Source organism: Haliaeetus albicilla, chromosome 12 (genome assembly GCF_947461875.1).
Source record: "Haliaeetus albicilla chromosome 12, bHalAlb1.1, whole genome shotgun sequence".
In the NCBI taxonomy this organism is placed as follows: domain Eukaryota; kingdom Metazoa; phylum Chordata; class Aves; order Accipitriformes; family Accipitridae; genus Haliaeetus; species Haliaeetus albicilla.
The window spans coordinates 7,915,402-7,928,176 of NC_091494.1; the positions used below are offsets into that span (position 1 = coordinate 7,915,402).

The 12,775-nt window shown below is 36.8% G+C and overlaps 1 protein-coding gene across 2 annotated transcripts in view; it reads left to right on the plus strand.

Moving 5' to 3' along the window:
* The window catches only part of SCAPER (S-phase cyclin A associated protein in the ER), a 171,686-nt gene that overhangs the window by 81,474 nt on the left and 77,437 nt on the right, over nucleotides 1-12,775 (plus strand). For both annotated transcript variants that reach the window (XM_069797892.1, XM_069797891.1), the window contains 2 exons: nucleotides 2,904-2,969; nucleotides 12,393-12,519. In XM_069797892.1, coding sequence (XP_069653993.1) covers nucleotides 2,904-2,969; nucleotides 12,393-12,519 — 193 coding nt within the window. The remainder of the gene's footprint in view (nucleotides 1-2,903; nucleotides 2,970-12,392; nucleotides 12,520-12,775) is intronic.

Consider the following 12,775-nt stretch of genomic DNA (forward strand, 5'->3'; position numbering starts at 1 on the left):
TATTTGATGTCAATAATTCACATAGTTTCACAGGTGTTAGATTATCTACAAACCATGTTTTAGTACATATTTGCAACTATTCCTTTTCTCTAGAAAAAGAAATAGTTATAACAAACCTCCTTATACCTCAAAACTTGAAATTATACATTCATTTCAGTTTCTAGGAAGCTGTGATATTTTAAACTTGGAAAAAAAAAAGTAACTGCATCCAAATAGATTCCCGTTGCTCTCCTGAGTTTATAGATCTTAAATCACTATTACAATACCAAAGCAATGAAGGGCAAAGGTGAATGAGGGGACAAATTGTGATCAACAGGTTATCAGATATGTTGAGAAGTTTTGTTGGTCTTATTAATTATAACCCTAAGCCATTAAACTGGTGCTATAGTAACAACTGATACCTAGCTAAGTAAATTATCTCAGGTTAACACGTACGTGCTGCTAGCAGAAGAATACTTCGGTACCTGCATGGCAAAAGAAAGCCTGATGAAAGGTAACCTCAAGAAATAGAGGTGTAGTTACAAGCTAGGAAGTATATACAGTTGAGATGCGTTTTGCAATGTATTTAAAGCACTCCAGTCATGTTCATTTAGTAACAGATATTTTAGGTGATTACTCATGTTTGACTGACTTGTCTGTACAAAACTCAAAGCTGAAATGTGTTGTTTCTGGCTAAGAGGCAGGAAAGATGGCAAAAGGTTAATAAAGGAATCTCACCTTCATGTTTAACACTAAATTCAGTTGTGATTAATAGCTTTATTAATGATCCACAAATCAGAGTTAGCGGTAATGTAACAGTATTTGCATGTAGCGTAAGTTGTATACGTTAAGCAAGCCAAGGGAAAACTTGAGTAGCTTTGGAAAACTTGATCCACTTGGGTGAACAGAAGATATAAAGAAAAGTTTATTATATGTATCTGAGAGAAATAAAAGGAATTAAATCTTTACTAAATACTTTTTTTTGCAGTGCAGCAATGAAACACATTTCCCATTGGAAGCCATTGTCAAAATCTTAGATTTGAAAAGAGTAATTGGACATTTGTAACGTTGGCAAGAATGTGAATGGATAGCAGTTAATATTTAGAATACCTTGAAAATTAATAGCAAACACTGTTTTTATGGGTGGAAGTTGCCCTGAGGCAGATTCTTTTTATCTACTTTTCTGTCCTGAAGGGGCTTTTGGCACTTTCCTCTGGGGCTTATTATGGGTGTGCTTGGTAGAGACAGATAGATCACATATCTAATCACACATTTAGTCCCAGGTGTCAGTTAAGTTTCCTTCAGGTGTGTGTAGAGGTTTTTTTGAAGAATTTTCCAAGCCATGAATGGTGATGTCCCTTGTTCATCTGAGAACACAACCTCAAGAGGCTTGAACAGCGGATCTCCCTGAAGTCCCTAGAGATCCATGTTGCATCTGTGAAATCTTCATTTCAGAATAATAATTGAAAGAGCAATTTTAATGGATCAAGTTTTTAAGGGCTAAATGCTTTTACTGCCTGCTGGATGCTTCTTCATCACAGGGTGCTCTCTCTGAGAATTTAATTTTTCTGCATCACTGTAGTGTCTGGATTAGTTTTACTTTGTGCATGTATGTTGATAAAAAAGGTTACAGGATTACTACTGTGAATCCTGTTTTGGTTGGTGAGTTGGTCATGATTTTCACCTGTTGGCACAGGCTGGCTGGAGTCAAAACAAGCAATGGAAAAAAGTTGTCTCCCTCTTCCTACTTTTTGGCATATGGCCAGCATAAATAATACTTTTAAGGGACTAAAGAGGTTTGTGTTTCTGTTTCCAGCAGTGAAACAGTCATTCATGGAGGTATTTACTTCTATGCTGTATGCCTAGCAAGGTTCATTATGTTGCAATACAGCCATTAGTTACACAAAAAATACTCCTGTACCTGAAAATATAAAAATTATTTATATGTTAATTATAATCTCTGTGATGTAGTGATCTTCTGATCTGTATTACATGTCTAAATTACTAATATTTTCATTAAATGAATGTCATAATTTTATAATAAGCAGTAGGTTACTGTAGTTGTTGTATATACAACTTGTACCATTTTCTACCATTTGGAAAGTCAACTTAAATACACCATTTGTGTACTGATGTTATTCTAAAGTAGTAATATTAATCATAAATTGTTAATGGCCAATAGTTAAGCATCATGTCGTGGTTTAACCCCAGCTGGCAACTAAGCCCCATACAGCTGCTTGCTCATTCCCCCCCAGTGGGAAGTGGGGGGAGAATCGGAAGGGTAAAATGAGAAAACTCATGGGTTGAGATAAAGACAGTTTAATAGGTAAAGCAAAAGCCACACTCACAAACAAAGCAAAACAAGGAATTCATTCGCTACTTCCCATTGGCAGGCATGTGTTCAGCCGTCTCCAAGAAAGCAGGGCTCCATCACGTGTAATGGTTACTTGGGAAGATAAAGGCCATAACTCCGAATGTCCCCCCCCTTCCTCCTTCCTCCAGCTTTATATGCTGAGCATGATGTCATATGGTATGGAATATTCCTTTGGTCAGTTGGGGCCAGCTGTCCCAGCTGTGTCCCCTCCCAGCTTATGCCTACTCACTGGTGGGGCGGTGTGAGAAGCAGAAAAGGCCTTGACTCTGTGTAAGCACCACTCAGCAATAAATAAAACATCCCTGAATTATCAACACTGTTTCCAGCATATATACAAAACATAGTCCCATACCAGCTACTATGAAGAGAATTAACTCTATCCCAGCCAAAACCAGCACACATCAGTATGGATTATGACAGGGCAGAATTGATGGAAATGCTGTGTGTTACTATGAAATAGAAAAAACCCAAAGGTTAGAATTATCTCGCTGGTATTACATACTGTACACTTAAGACAATAGTCAATAATAATGAATATTTTCTCCTCCAGGGCAAAGGAATATGAGAGTTTGATGGAAGCAAAAAATGCTGTCTCTGATTCCCCATTTAAAGCCAAGTAAGCATTTAACTTTATATATTTTAGACATACACTTTCCCCCCCGCCCCTGTCTGTGGCAGAATTGCTTCTGAAACTTCCAGTGGAACAGGTGTGGTAAGATTCCCACTCAATATGGGGCATATTGCCATCTTGAATTACAGATGGGTTTCTAATACAAAAGATCGGGCCTTACAAATGCAATTTTTTGGAAGGCACTGTATATCTTAAGCCATGTAAGATGAAATAGCAAAGAGAACACATGCTCATCCTTTTCTTACCTGGAAGCAAGAAGGTTCCTGCTTTTTACTTCTAAGACTGGTGGTGAAAAATCAGCATTGGAATTCTGGGACTGAAAATGTTATGTTTGGCTTCCATTTGGTCAGGAACAAAGGTTCCTATAGAGAAAGCACAGATATTTTAATGCACAGATGTCTTAATCTGGCATTGAGCTTTCTAAAGAATAGACCTTTTTATTTTCTAGGATAAGGCACACATGAAAACAGTTGGATGGTACAATTAAAACAAGACCTATTTTCACTGACAAATTCCTCATCCTTAGTTTGAAACTGAAAATTGCTCAGCTTTTGCTTTCAGATTCCATTGAAACTGGTTGGCAAAAGGTGCAGAATATTTGGATTTCCAAAACGCTTTTGATGAGATCTGTCACCAAAGATTTTAAAAGAAACTATATAGCTGTAGCATAAGTGGAAATAAGTTAAAAAATTGAAAAGAAGTGGAGTATATGATCAGTCCTTGCAGAACAGGGAGGTTACCAGTGGAGTTCTGCAGTCCTATGATGTTCAACATATTCACAAGTGACTTGGAAAAAGAGAGCAAGCACTGAGGTAACACAGTTTGATGATGATAATGATGATGCAAAGATATTCAGGATAGTAGGGACAAGAGCTGATACCGAATGATAATTTTGAAGAGAGTGAGTGACTCAGCAGTAAAATGGCAGGCAGGTGAAATTCAGTGTATATCAAGTGCTACAAAATGGAGGGGGAAGGCAGAACTCAATTATATCTTCACATACAAAGCGTGGGCTTTGAACTTACAGAAGTGGTAGGTGGTTCCAAGAAAATACCAGCTCAGTACTCTTAGCAGTTAAAGGAAATCCTTTGTTAAAATTATTTAGAAAGGAACAAAAACAGAACAAAGAATGTCATTATGTACAAATGCCTGGATCATCTACGTCTTTTGAATACTATGTGCAGTTCTGGTTCTTCATCTCAGAAACTATATGCTAGAATTGTTAAAGGTTCAGAGAAGGCAGGAAAGGAAATCAGGAATAATTTCTGGTATACCTTCTGTATTAGGGATTAAGTAAACTAGTACTACTCATTCTGGAGAAAAATGTGGTAATAGGAGGAATTTTTAATGGGGATATGTTACAGAGATCTGTAAGGTCATAAATGGCATGGAAAAAATGGATGTTGATTGTTTGCTGTTCTTCTTGGTACCAGAATGAGGGAGCATAGAATGAAGATGGAGCCAGCTTCAAAAGAAACCAAAGACAATGGTTGTAGTGTGCAATTCAATGTATGGCACTCATTGGCAAAACCCACACAGATGCTAACAGTTTACCTGCATTACTGCAGTTCTAGCAAACTACATCCAGCCCAAGAAACTCCTAAGCTGAAAATGAGGAAAGAAACAGATTAGTGAAGAGGATTATGCATGCTTGCCCTGTTCTTAATTTTCCTGAGACATCCATTTACAGTTTGCTGTTAAACAGGATAGTGGGCAGATGGTATGCCTTTCTTAGAGTTGTGCTCATGAAGTCTGTAGCAGGTTAGTCAAGAGGCTGTGGTGTCTCAACAGTTGGATTCAAAAACCTTCATCCTAAAATTACGACGACTTTCCAGATTGGGGATATTTGACTTCAGACTGAGGTAATAACTTGTACCAGATCCTGTATGTATTGTGGTTGCTTCCATCACTCATAAATTGCTGTTACACTTGAAGGTAGCATTTTTTAGAAGTTACTGTTGGTGAAGATGTTCAGATCCTTGCTGTTAGGCTTCCTTGGTTGTATATACAACTAGCCTGTATGCAGTATCTTTTACATAGTCTTTTCAATAGTTTGAAAACCTGCTGCTGAATCGTGGTGTGTATTTTAAAATTATAAAAATCCATCGCTGAGGTTTGACATAAGGAAATGAAACATCTCCACCAGATGGCACACCTGCATAAACTCATTGGGGAAGAAGGTTCTGTTGGCTTCATTTCTTAATAATCAGCACTTCAATTTTCAAGATTAATTTCATGGCAGATCAAGACTTCCAGATTTGTAGCTTCTGTGCTTTGCTTTTCTTTGCTATCAGAAAATAAAAAATCAGGGTCTCATTGTCAGAACATAGAAATGCATGTGTTCGAGTGACTGAAAATACTGATAAACTATAGTCCTTCCACTTTAGTTTCTTTCTGACTTCTGATTATCAGTGATGTACTTTGGTCAGTTGCATCTCAACTGCAGTGCAACAGAAACTCAGATTTTTTTTTTTTTTTTTATAATCTCTTGACTGATCCTGAATTTACAGTTTCCATTTCTCTCTACTTACTGAAATGCTAGTGTGCTTTCAGGCAGAATTTTCTGTTCCAACTGCTTTCATATTTTCCTCCTTTATTGCCTCTGTTAGGGCTGTGCCCTTTTAGATGTGAACTAGTGCGATGGCCACTGTGTAGCTCACTTTCATCGCAGATCTGCTGGGAGTTTTCTTTTGCAGTCTTCATGTAGAAACCTAGTGATCTGGCAGATGCTTACATCTAAATTTTTAAAACTGTTTCAGGCATCATAGGTATTGTCATTTCCAAAATTACACAATTTTTACCTACCATGAGGGTTCAAATGTTTGCGAGCTTCTTTGAAATCAAGGGGGTAACAATGGGAGCTCAAGTCTGAACTGACTTTTTAAGGAGAAGACTGTCTGTGAGTCAACCTGAAGCCCATTTATTTCTATTAAAATTTGTTTACTTTACACAATACATAATACAAAATGGAAGAAGGATAGGGAAGGGTAGTTTTATCCCTTTCTGCAAGGGAAGTGATGAGAGGGCAAGAAATTTCATGAGGCGAGAGTTTTAGCCCAGACCATATCTGTTTACATAGAGGAATATACTCTTAATATAGGAAAAATTAATAGGAAAACACCTTTTTTAACAGAACTAAGTATAGGATCCTACTTAATCAAGAACAGTAGGAAGAAGAATCGGCTGAAAGAAACAAACAGTAGTAGATCTCCAGTGAAACATTATTATATTAACAAGCTATGAAAATAGTTAGACTATTGCCTTTTTAGCCAGAACACAGTGTACTGTACTATGAGCTAATATTAACTGCTACTGTACCTGGCTGAGGGAGAGCAAACTCTTGCCAATACTAGGAGTCTTAACAGCTTTCAGGAGATTTGTTGAGAAAAGTCATATCACAGAATGAAGGGGGTAAAAACTGCGAGTGCTAAATGTGTTCTTTGTGTCAAAACAAATGCCAGTACTTTTTGTTTATCTCAGAGGAAGGTTTGATGTATTCAAATTGGAGTGGAAGTATACTAATGAACAGAAAATACTTTTTAACTTAGTGGGCTGTGGAATTTAAAAATGAAAAAGTTTTCTTTTTAAATTCCATTTAAAATGTGACACAATTGGTAGGTGTGTTTATTTGCTTAACCGAACCAAATGTGTTTTAGAATGAAATGATTAAATATAACTTTCTTTTATGCTTCCTTGCTTATACCACATTTCTGTACTCACTTCTCGCCCCCCAAATTGATTGTGTCTTTGCAAACAACTAAAACCATTTATGGAATGCAATTTCTTATCTGATTTTAGTTCTTAGTCATGTTGTCAGTTGTTGCAGAAGAAAGACAGAACCCAGAATTAGTCTTTGGCAGGTAAAAAGCCTTTTTAGATCACCTTTAAGATTAAGCCACCTTAATATTATGAGACCACTGATTTCCTGCTGCAGCTGATAGACTTTTTCAGTAGTTCTTATTAGTTTAAGGTTTGCAGATTTATAAAACTTTCTACACTAAGGAAGCACCAATCCAAGTGCTTTTGAAGCTTCACATTGGTAACACACTAATATCAATAAGCAGACAGAGTTTATCCTGCTTTGATAGACATGGTATGTATACCTTTTTCAGTTTGAGTACTGAATCTGATTCCTTAGTGAGATTGTAAACACTGGTAAGTAGTTCTTTTTTAGAAACAAGCGTTTTAGAAGATGTCTGGAACAGAGGTTTTTTTTTTCTTTTTAGGCTCTATTAAAAAAGTTGTGTCCCTTAATGAGGGGCGGAGGGGATAATTCCAAATACTGCCTTATTTAGTAGGTATTTTGCTCTCTGAACTATTTGATGTGGCAAGAGGGACTTTCAAGGAAAAGGACTATGGATATTCTCATCTGGGAGCACCCAGTCAGTTGCTCCTGACCTCTCTCTCTACTGTGCATTAACTGGTTGGTCACTGGTGGCACTTAAGTAATTTTATAAATGCTGATGGACTCTCGATGGATTTGTAGTATTAATTCATATTCTCTGGGAACTGATCTGAATGTAATTATTTAGTGTCTAGTCTGTTAAGTTAGCCTGTCAAAAGATGTGTTGGTGATGGCTCTTTCTGTTTGCAGCATTCTCAGGTGTCCATCAGAGCACATTGGTAAAAGGGAAGGAAAATGTTTTTACAATGTTAGTGTGTTATTTACATCTGTTTAGTATCTTCTAATCCAAAGGCTGTATATTTCAGTGTTGAGGCAATCTGCAGGTAGTACAGTGTAATTGTCATCCTTTAATACAAGCAGGGAAACTAAGGTAATAAAAGATTGTCACATGCCTAAAGGGAGTTAGCAGGATTGCAGGGAAAAAAATTTAACCCCCTAATCTAATACTTTAGCCAGTCTTTCCTCATGCCAGAAGGAATTGGGTTTTTTAACTTTTTTTTTTTACTTACCCTTTTTTTTAAACTATGTAAAGGGACACTTCAAATAGTATGGAAATGGGAACCACTATTATCCTGAAAAAGGACTGCAGCACAAAAAGAGGAGAGTTAGGAAATGAAAAATTATTTCCTGTAAGAGTCTGCTGGAGAAAAAATGGGAACATAGTGTGAAGTTTGTTCTTGCAGAGGCCCAAAGCTAAATGCCTTTAACAATACAGTTGTTTCTTATTTTCATTATGGTATATCAGTGCATTCACAAGATAAACTTACCTTGTAGGTTTTCTTCGTGTAATAGGCTAGGGTCCAGTTAGGACAGTTATAAGATACTATACCAAAGTACTGATTACTGGTAAAAAAAATCAGATAATCTCTGAAGCTGGAAGTATTTGTGCAAAATTTAGTTTCCAAACAGCTGTGTGAACTATAGAAGAGCCAAAGTGTAAATAAAATAAAATTCAGTTAAACTTTAAAAAAAGATAAATACCTGCTTTATGATTGGATGGATGGTAGATTTCATCTTCAGAGAATTGTTAGAGCATTTATAGGAATTCAAATAAATAAATTCAGAGAATGATCTTCATAGGAATTTTTCATCGTTCTTCACATAGCTTCCATTTCAAAAACTAAAGAAGGTGTGTGAAACTGTCTAGCAGTATTTGGGACTATGTCAAGATGTAGAATGGTGTTTTCCATTGGGTACCTAGAGTGATCGGAGTGTGCCACATGTGCCACCGTGTATAATAATTTTACTGCAGGGGGTCAAACCGCAGGCGGTACAGAATAGTGCAGGGGCTGTACGTTGCTTTAAGAGGATACAGCATAATTCCATTTTGGGCTGGGCAGGAGCTGTCACAGACTTTCTCAGTTCTCTCCAGGCACAGGCTGCATTGGGAAGAATTGGGGCTGTGTGTCCAGCTGGCATCTGGCCGCCCTCGGTGGGAATGTATGGGAGGAGTAACCACTCCTTCCATACAGGAACTGCACAGAATCCAGTGCTCTGCCGAGTCGTGCTAATCCTTCCTTGCGTACATTCAGTGTACAGCCAAGAAATGATGGATTTAAATGGGGAAGTGCTGAAACACATTGATGTTGCTATTTCAAGGCTTTTTTTCTAGAGATGAAAGGTGGCCTATAAACATTAACCGAGATCTTTTTCCTTTAACTTACCAAATATATTAAATGTGCTAAAAATATTTAGCCCACACTAAAAAGAAACCCTTAATTCATACAATACTTTTAATTTTGTTTATATATTTGCTATATAAACCTTTAATATCAATATCCCTCACTTTCCCATTTGCAGTGCAAAAAGATCAGATAAAGTATTTGTATTTGCTGAAAATACTATTTATTAAAGTTTACATTATGGTAACATTCCAAGACCAATCAGTGCCTTATGTTCTTTCTGATATTTCTTCTGCATTCTGAATTATCTGTTTGTGGGCAATACTAAAATCTTAATTAGTGAGATGTAAATAACTTTAGGTAAAAAGACATTAACTTTAACTTTCCCTTTTATTTAGCCCAGTAAATTTTCAGTTATTTATCATTCCCTGTACAGAATAGGAAGCATTGGAGGAATGCAAATTGGGGGACAGAAGGAAGATTAAATAATTGTCTTGAAATTTTTTGATTTGGACTCAACTGTATTTCCACGTAGTCACTGGATCAGGTGATGATACCATGCTCTATTAATCTACAGTGCATATAAAGAGTGCACAAGGAGTACAATATGTACAAAGAGGTCTCCCTTTCCAAATCTATTCATAGCAATGATAAATTGTATATCCAAGCACAAGTCATCTTGCATAGATTTCTAGTCCTTTGAAACAGTCCTAAAATTATTCTTATTTCTCTGATCCTGCCAAGAAGTCAGTATAAAGGATATTAAATTAAAATAATTTTTCTGAGGTTGACTTGGTGGGAGGAGGGTTTATTTCCTTTCTCTTACCCATGTGATCACATAGCATATGTTACCTGTTTTTGGCAGAAGACCAACATACAGTAGGATATGAGGATGTAAGAGGTAATTCTTTAATGTGGCAGAACCAAAAATTTATTCTTCATGTTTCTTACTGTATGATGCTGAACATACACTTAGAAGGTTGGAATTTTGCTAAAACTGTCCAGAAGGACTTTTAGAAGAAATGGAAAGTTGGAAGACTTTCCTTGAGATTTAATGGGTTGTACAGCTTTTTTTTTTTTTTTTTTTTTTTTTTTTTTTTACTGACAGAAACTCAGTGTGATGTTTAACTTACATAGCATCTTGGTAGACTGAAGAGAAAGAAAGGGAATTTGTCAACAGAAATAACAATGTAATATGATTATTTTCTATTTGAGTCCTTGTGAGTAGTGTTTTGATAAACCTTACACATTTTGTATGCTGATGCCTGATGTAGATTAGGAAAGTCCCTTTCTTTAGCTTCTGTGGTTAATCCTGGTTGAATTCCATTCCTCTGATGTTAAATGAAGCAAATGGAAACCCGTCTTCCTCTCTTCTGTCATGAAGTTACAATATAGTGTGGTGGTTTTCTTCAGTGCTTTATATATGCTTTAATCATGGAATTTGGGTAGATGTTTCAGAGGGAGAAAATGCTCTATTTTATTTTTGCTTAAAGTGCTAGGATATTGCCAAGTCAATAGCCATTCTAAATCACATTCTATGAGAATACCTGAAATACTCTGCTTTTAGATCATCTTTCTGGACTGCAGCAATTCAACTTTTTACTGGTGCTGCAATCCACTCCTTATGCTCAGCAGTTAGTGGTCATCTGATTTACTGTCCAATTTCTGCAGTTATTTATGTTTTGGCTTTTAATTTTTTTTCCCATTTTAGCTCGTGGCTTACTGAGTTAGACAGAGGTTTCCTCCAACCTCATTTTCCACAGAGGAAATAGCAGTGCAGAAAATCTCATCAGGACATAATCTCCCTTTATTTTTCTTGTCATAGAAAAATCTTGACTGAATATTAGTGTATTCAGCTGACCAGATGATAAGAAATCCAAGACTCAAAATTCTGCAGGTTGTTTTTATTTGTACTTCAAAAAAATATGTGTATTTTCAGAGTCTCTTGAAAGTTTTTAACAAAGCTCTTAATTTTTTTCAAAGAAAAGTTACAGAATACCTGTTTCCTGTTGATTAAGTGGAAACTCTCTATTCTTGCCCCAAATAAATGTTCTGATTTTTTTATTTTTTTTTTTTTAATACATGTGACTACTGTGGTACATTCCCCAGCCATTCCATTTCATTTCTCATCTCTTGGAGACTAGTTAATGTAATTTTCTCTTTGCCATTACTCTGTGGTCACTTTGTGAATGCTTTCTGGCCCTTTTACACTGATGATCTCCAATTTTGATACCCTTCCCCTCTCTTTTCCTTCCTGTAGAGCTACGTTTGTTACTAATCGCAACAGTATTTCTCCCATGCATCCTGCTCAATTACCAGCTTTGTCCCACTTCTGGTACAAATTGCTCAATAGATCAAACCAAAGGTTCACCAAAAGCTGAGCCTGTCATTAAGAGCAGCCAGTAGCAGACATTAAGGCAACGGCTGACAAATACCTAGCAAGTACTGAATGATACTTCCTCCCTACTTCGTCAATCTCCAGTTAAGGGACTCTGTTTAGCATTTGTGTCATCTGCCTTAATGCGTCTACAGATGTAGAAGTCTACATCTGAGCTAATTGCTGACTTCACATTCAAGGCAAAGAAGGATAAACCATGAGTGTGTTTTGACTGCTTTGTTTTAGACCTTAGGATGAGATGAATGGTGCCTTGGAACTGCATATTTCTCCTTGCTGCCTAGCAGGAGAGCACAGGTGAATGGCCCAGATGTAGATGTGTAAAATGGAAATGAATCCTAACCCATGTGTGTCTACATCTCTCCCAGCACCGCATTTTGGCTTCATTACTGACCCTCATTAATAAAATGCCCTTCCTGAGGTAGTCTGCAAAGTCACTACTTTTCACTTATTCAAATAACCCTAAAGAGCTATTTATTTTATGATGCCTATAAGAAATTAGACAAGTAGTCTGCTGTTCTATTTCCCTTACTCGTCTCAAGAGTGAACTACTTGGCTAAGTGGGCAGAAAGGATTGAATGTTGGAAGAAAAGTAGGATGAAACCATGTTGAAAATGAAGATTGCAAAAACTAGCAGGATAAATTGTGGAGGGAGAATAGGGAAATTGACACTATTTAACAACAGAAACAAACATGTAGCTAATAAAGAAGTACCTTTAGGGCTGTACTGTTCACACTATTTCTATGCCATTTCCCTGAAAAAGTAGATTGTGAAATGTCATAGACACTCTAAGCTGACTATATCTCCTTGCTGTATTGCATATTTTACACGCTGTTTGGTATAGATGATGATAATACTTTTACACAGATTTTCATGATCGCTTTATTGAAATTCAGTTAGCAGACTTTCATTACAAAGATGGAAGTTTACGTGATCAGGAGAGTTTTTGCTTTAACTGCTCTTTGTTTTCTGTTTAATGTTGAAGGTTACAGCGATTAGCAAAAGACCTTTTAAAGCACCTCCAAATGCAGGATAGCTGTTCGCTGGGGAACAACAAGGTTTCTGCTCTGGACAGGACTTTGGGAGAGATCTCTCGTATTCTGGAAAAAGAGGTATTGTGTCTGTTCCTATGTAACTTATGATTAACCTATAAACTGTGTTTCCCTCAAATGTCATTAGTTTGGATTTGGGAATGTTTCAAACGTGTCGATGAATACGTGACTTCTGTGTAACAAGCAGTGTCTGCTGTTACACTTCCCTGTGGTGGTTGCAGCAGCGGATGCTTTTATTTAGACATCGGGTTTTATATAGGCAGTTTTGCAGAAGTGCTGAAAACACGCTTGACTGATATTAGATCATCTGGATAAT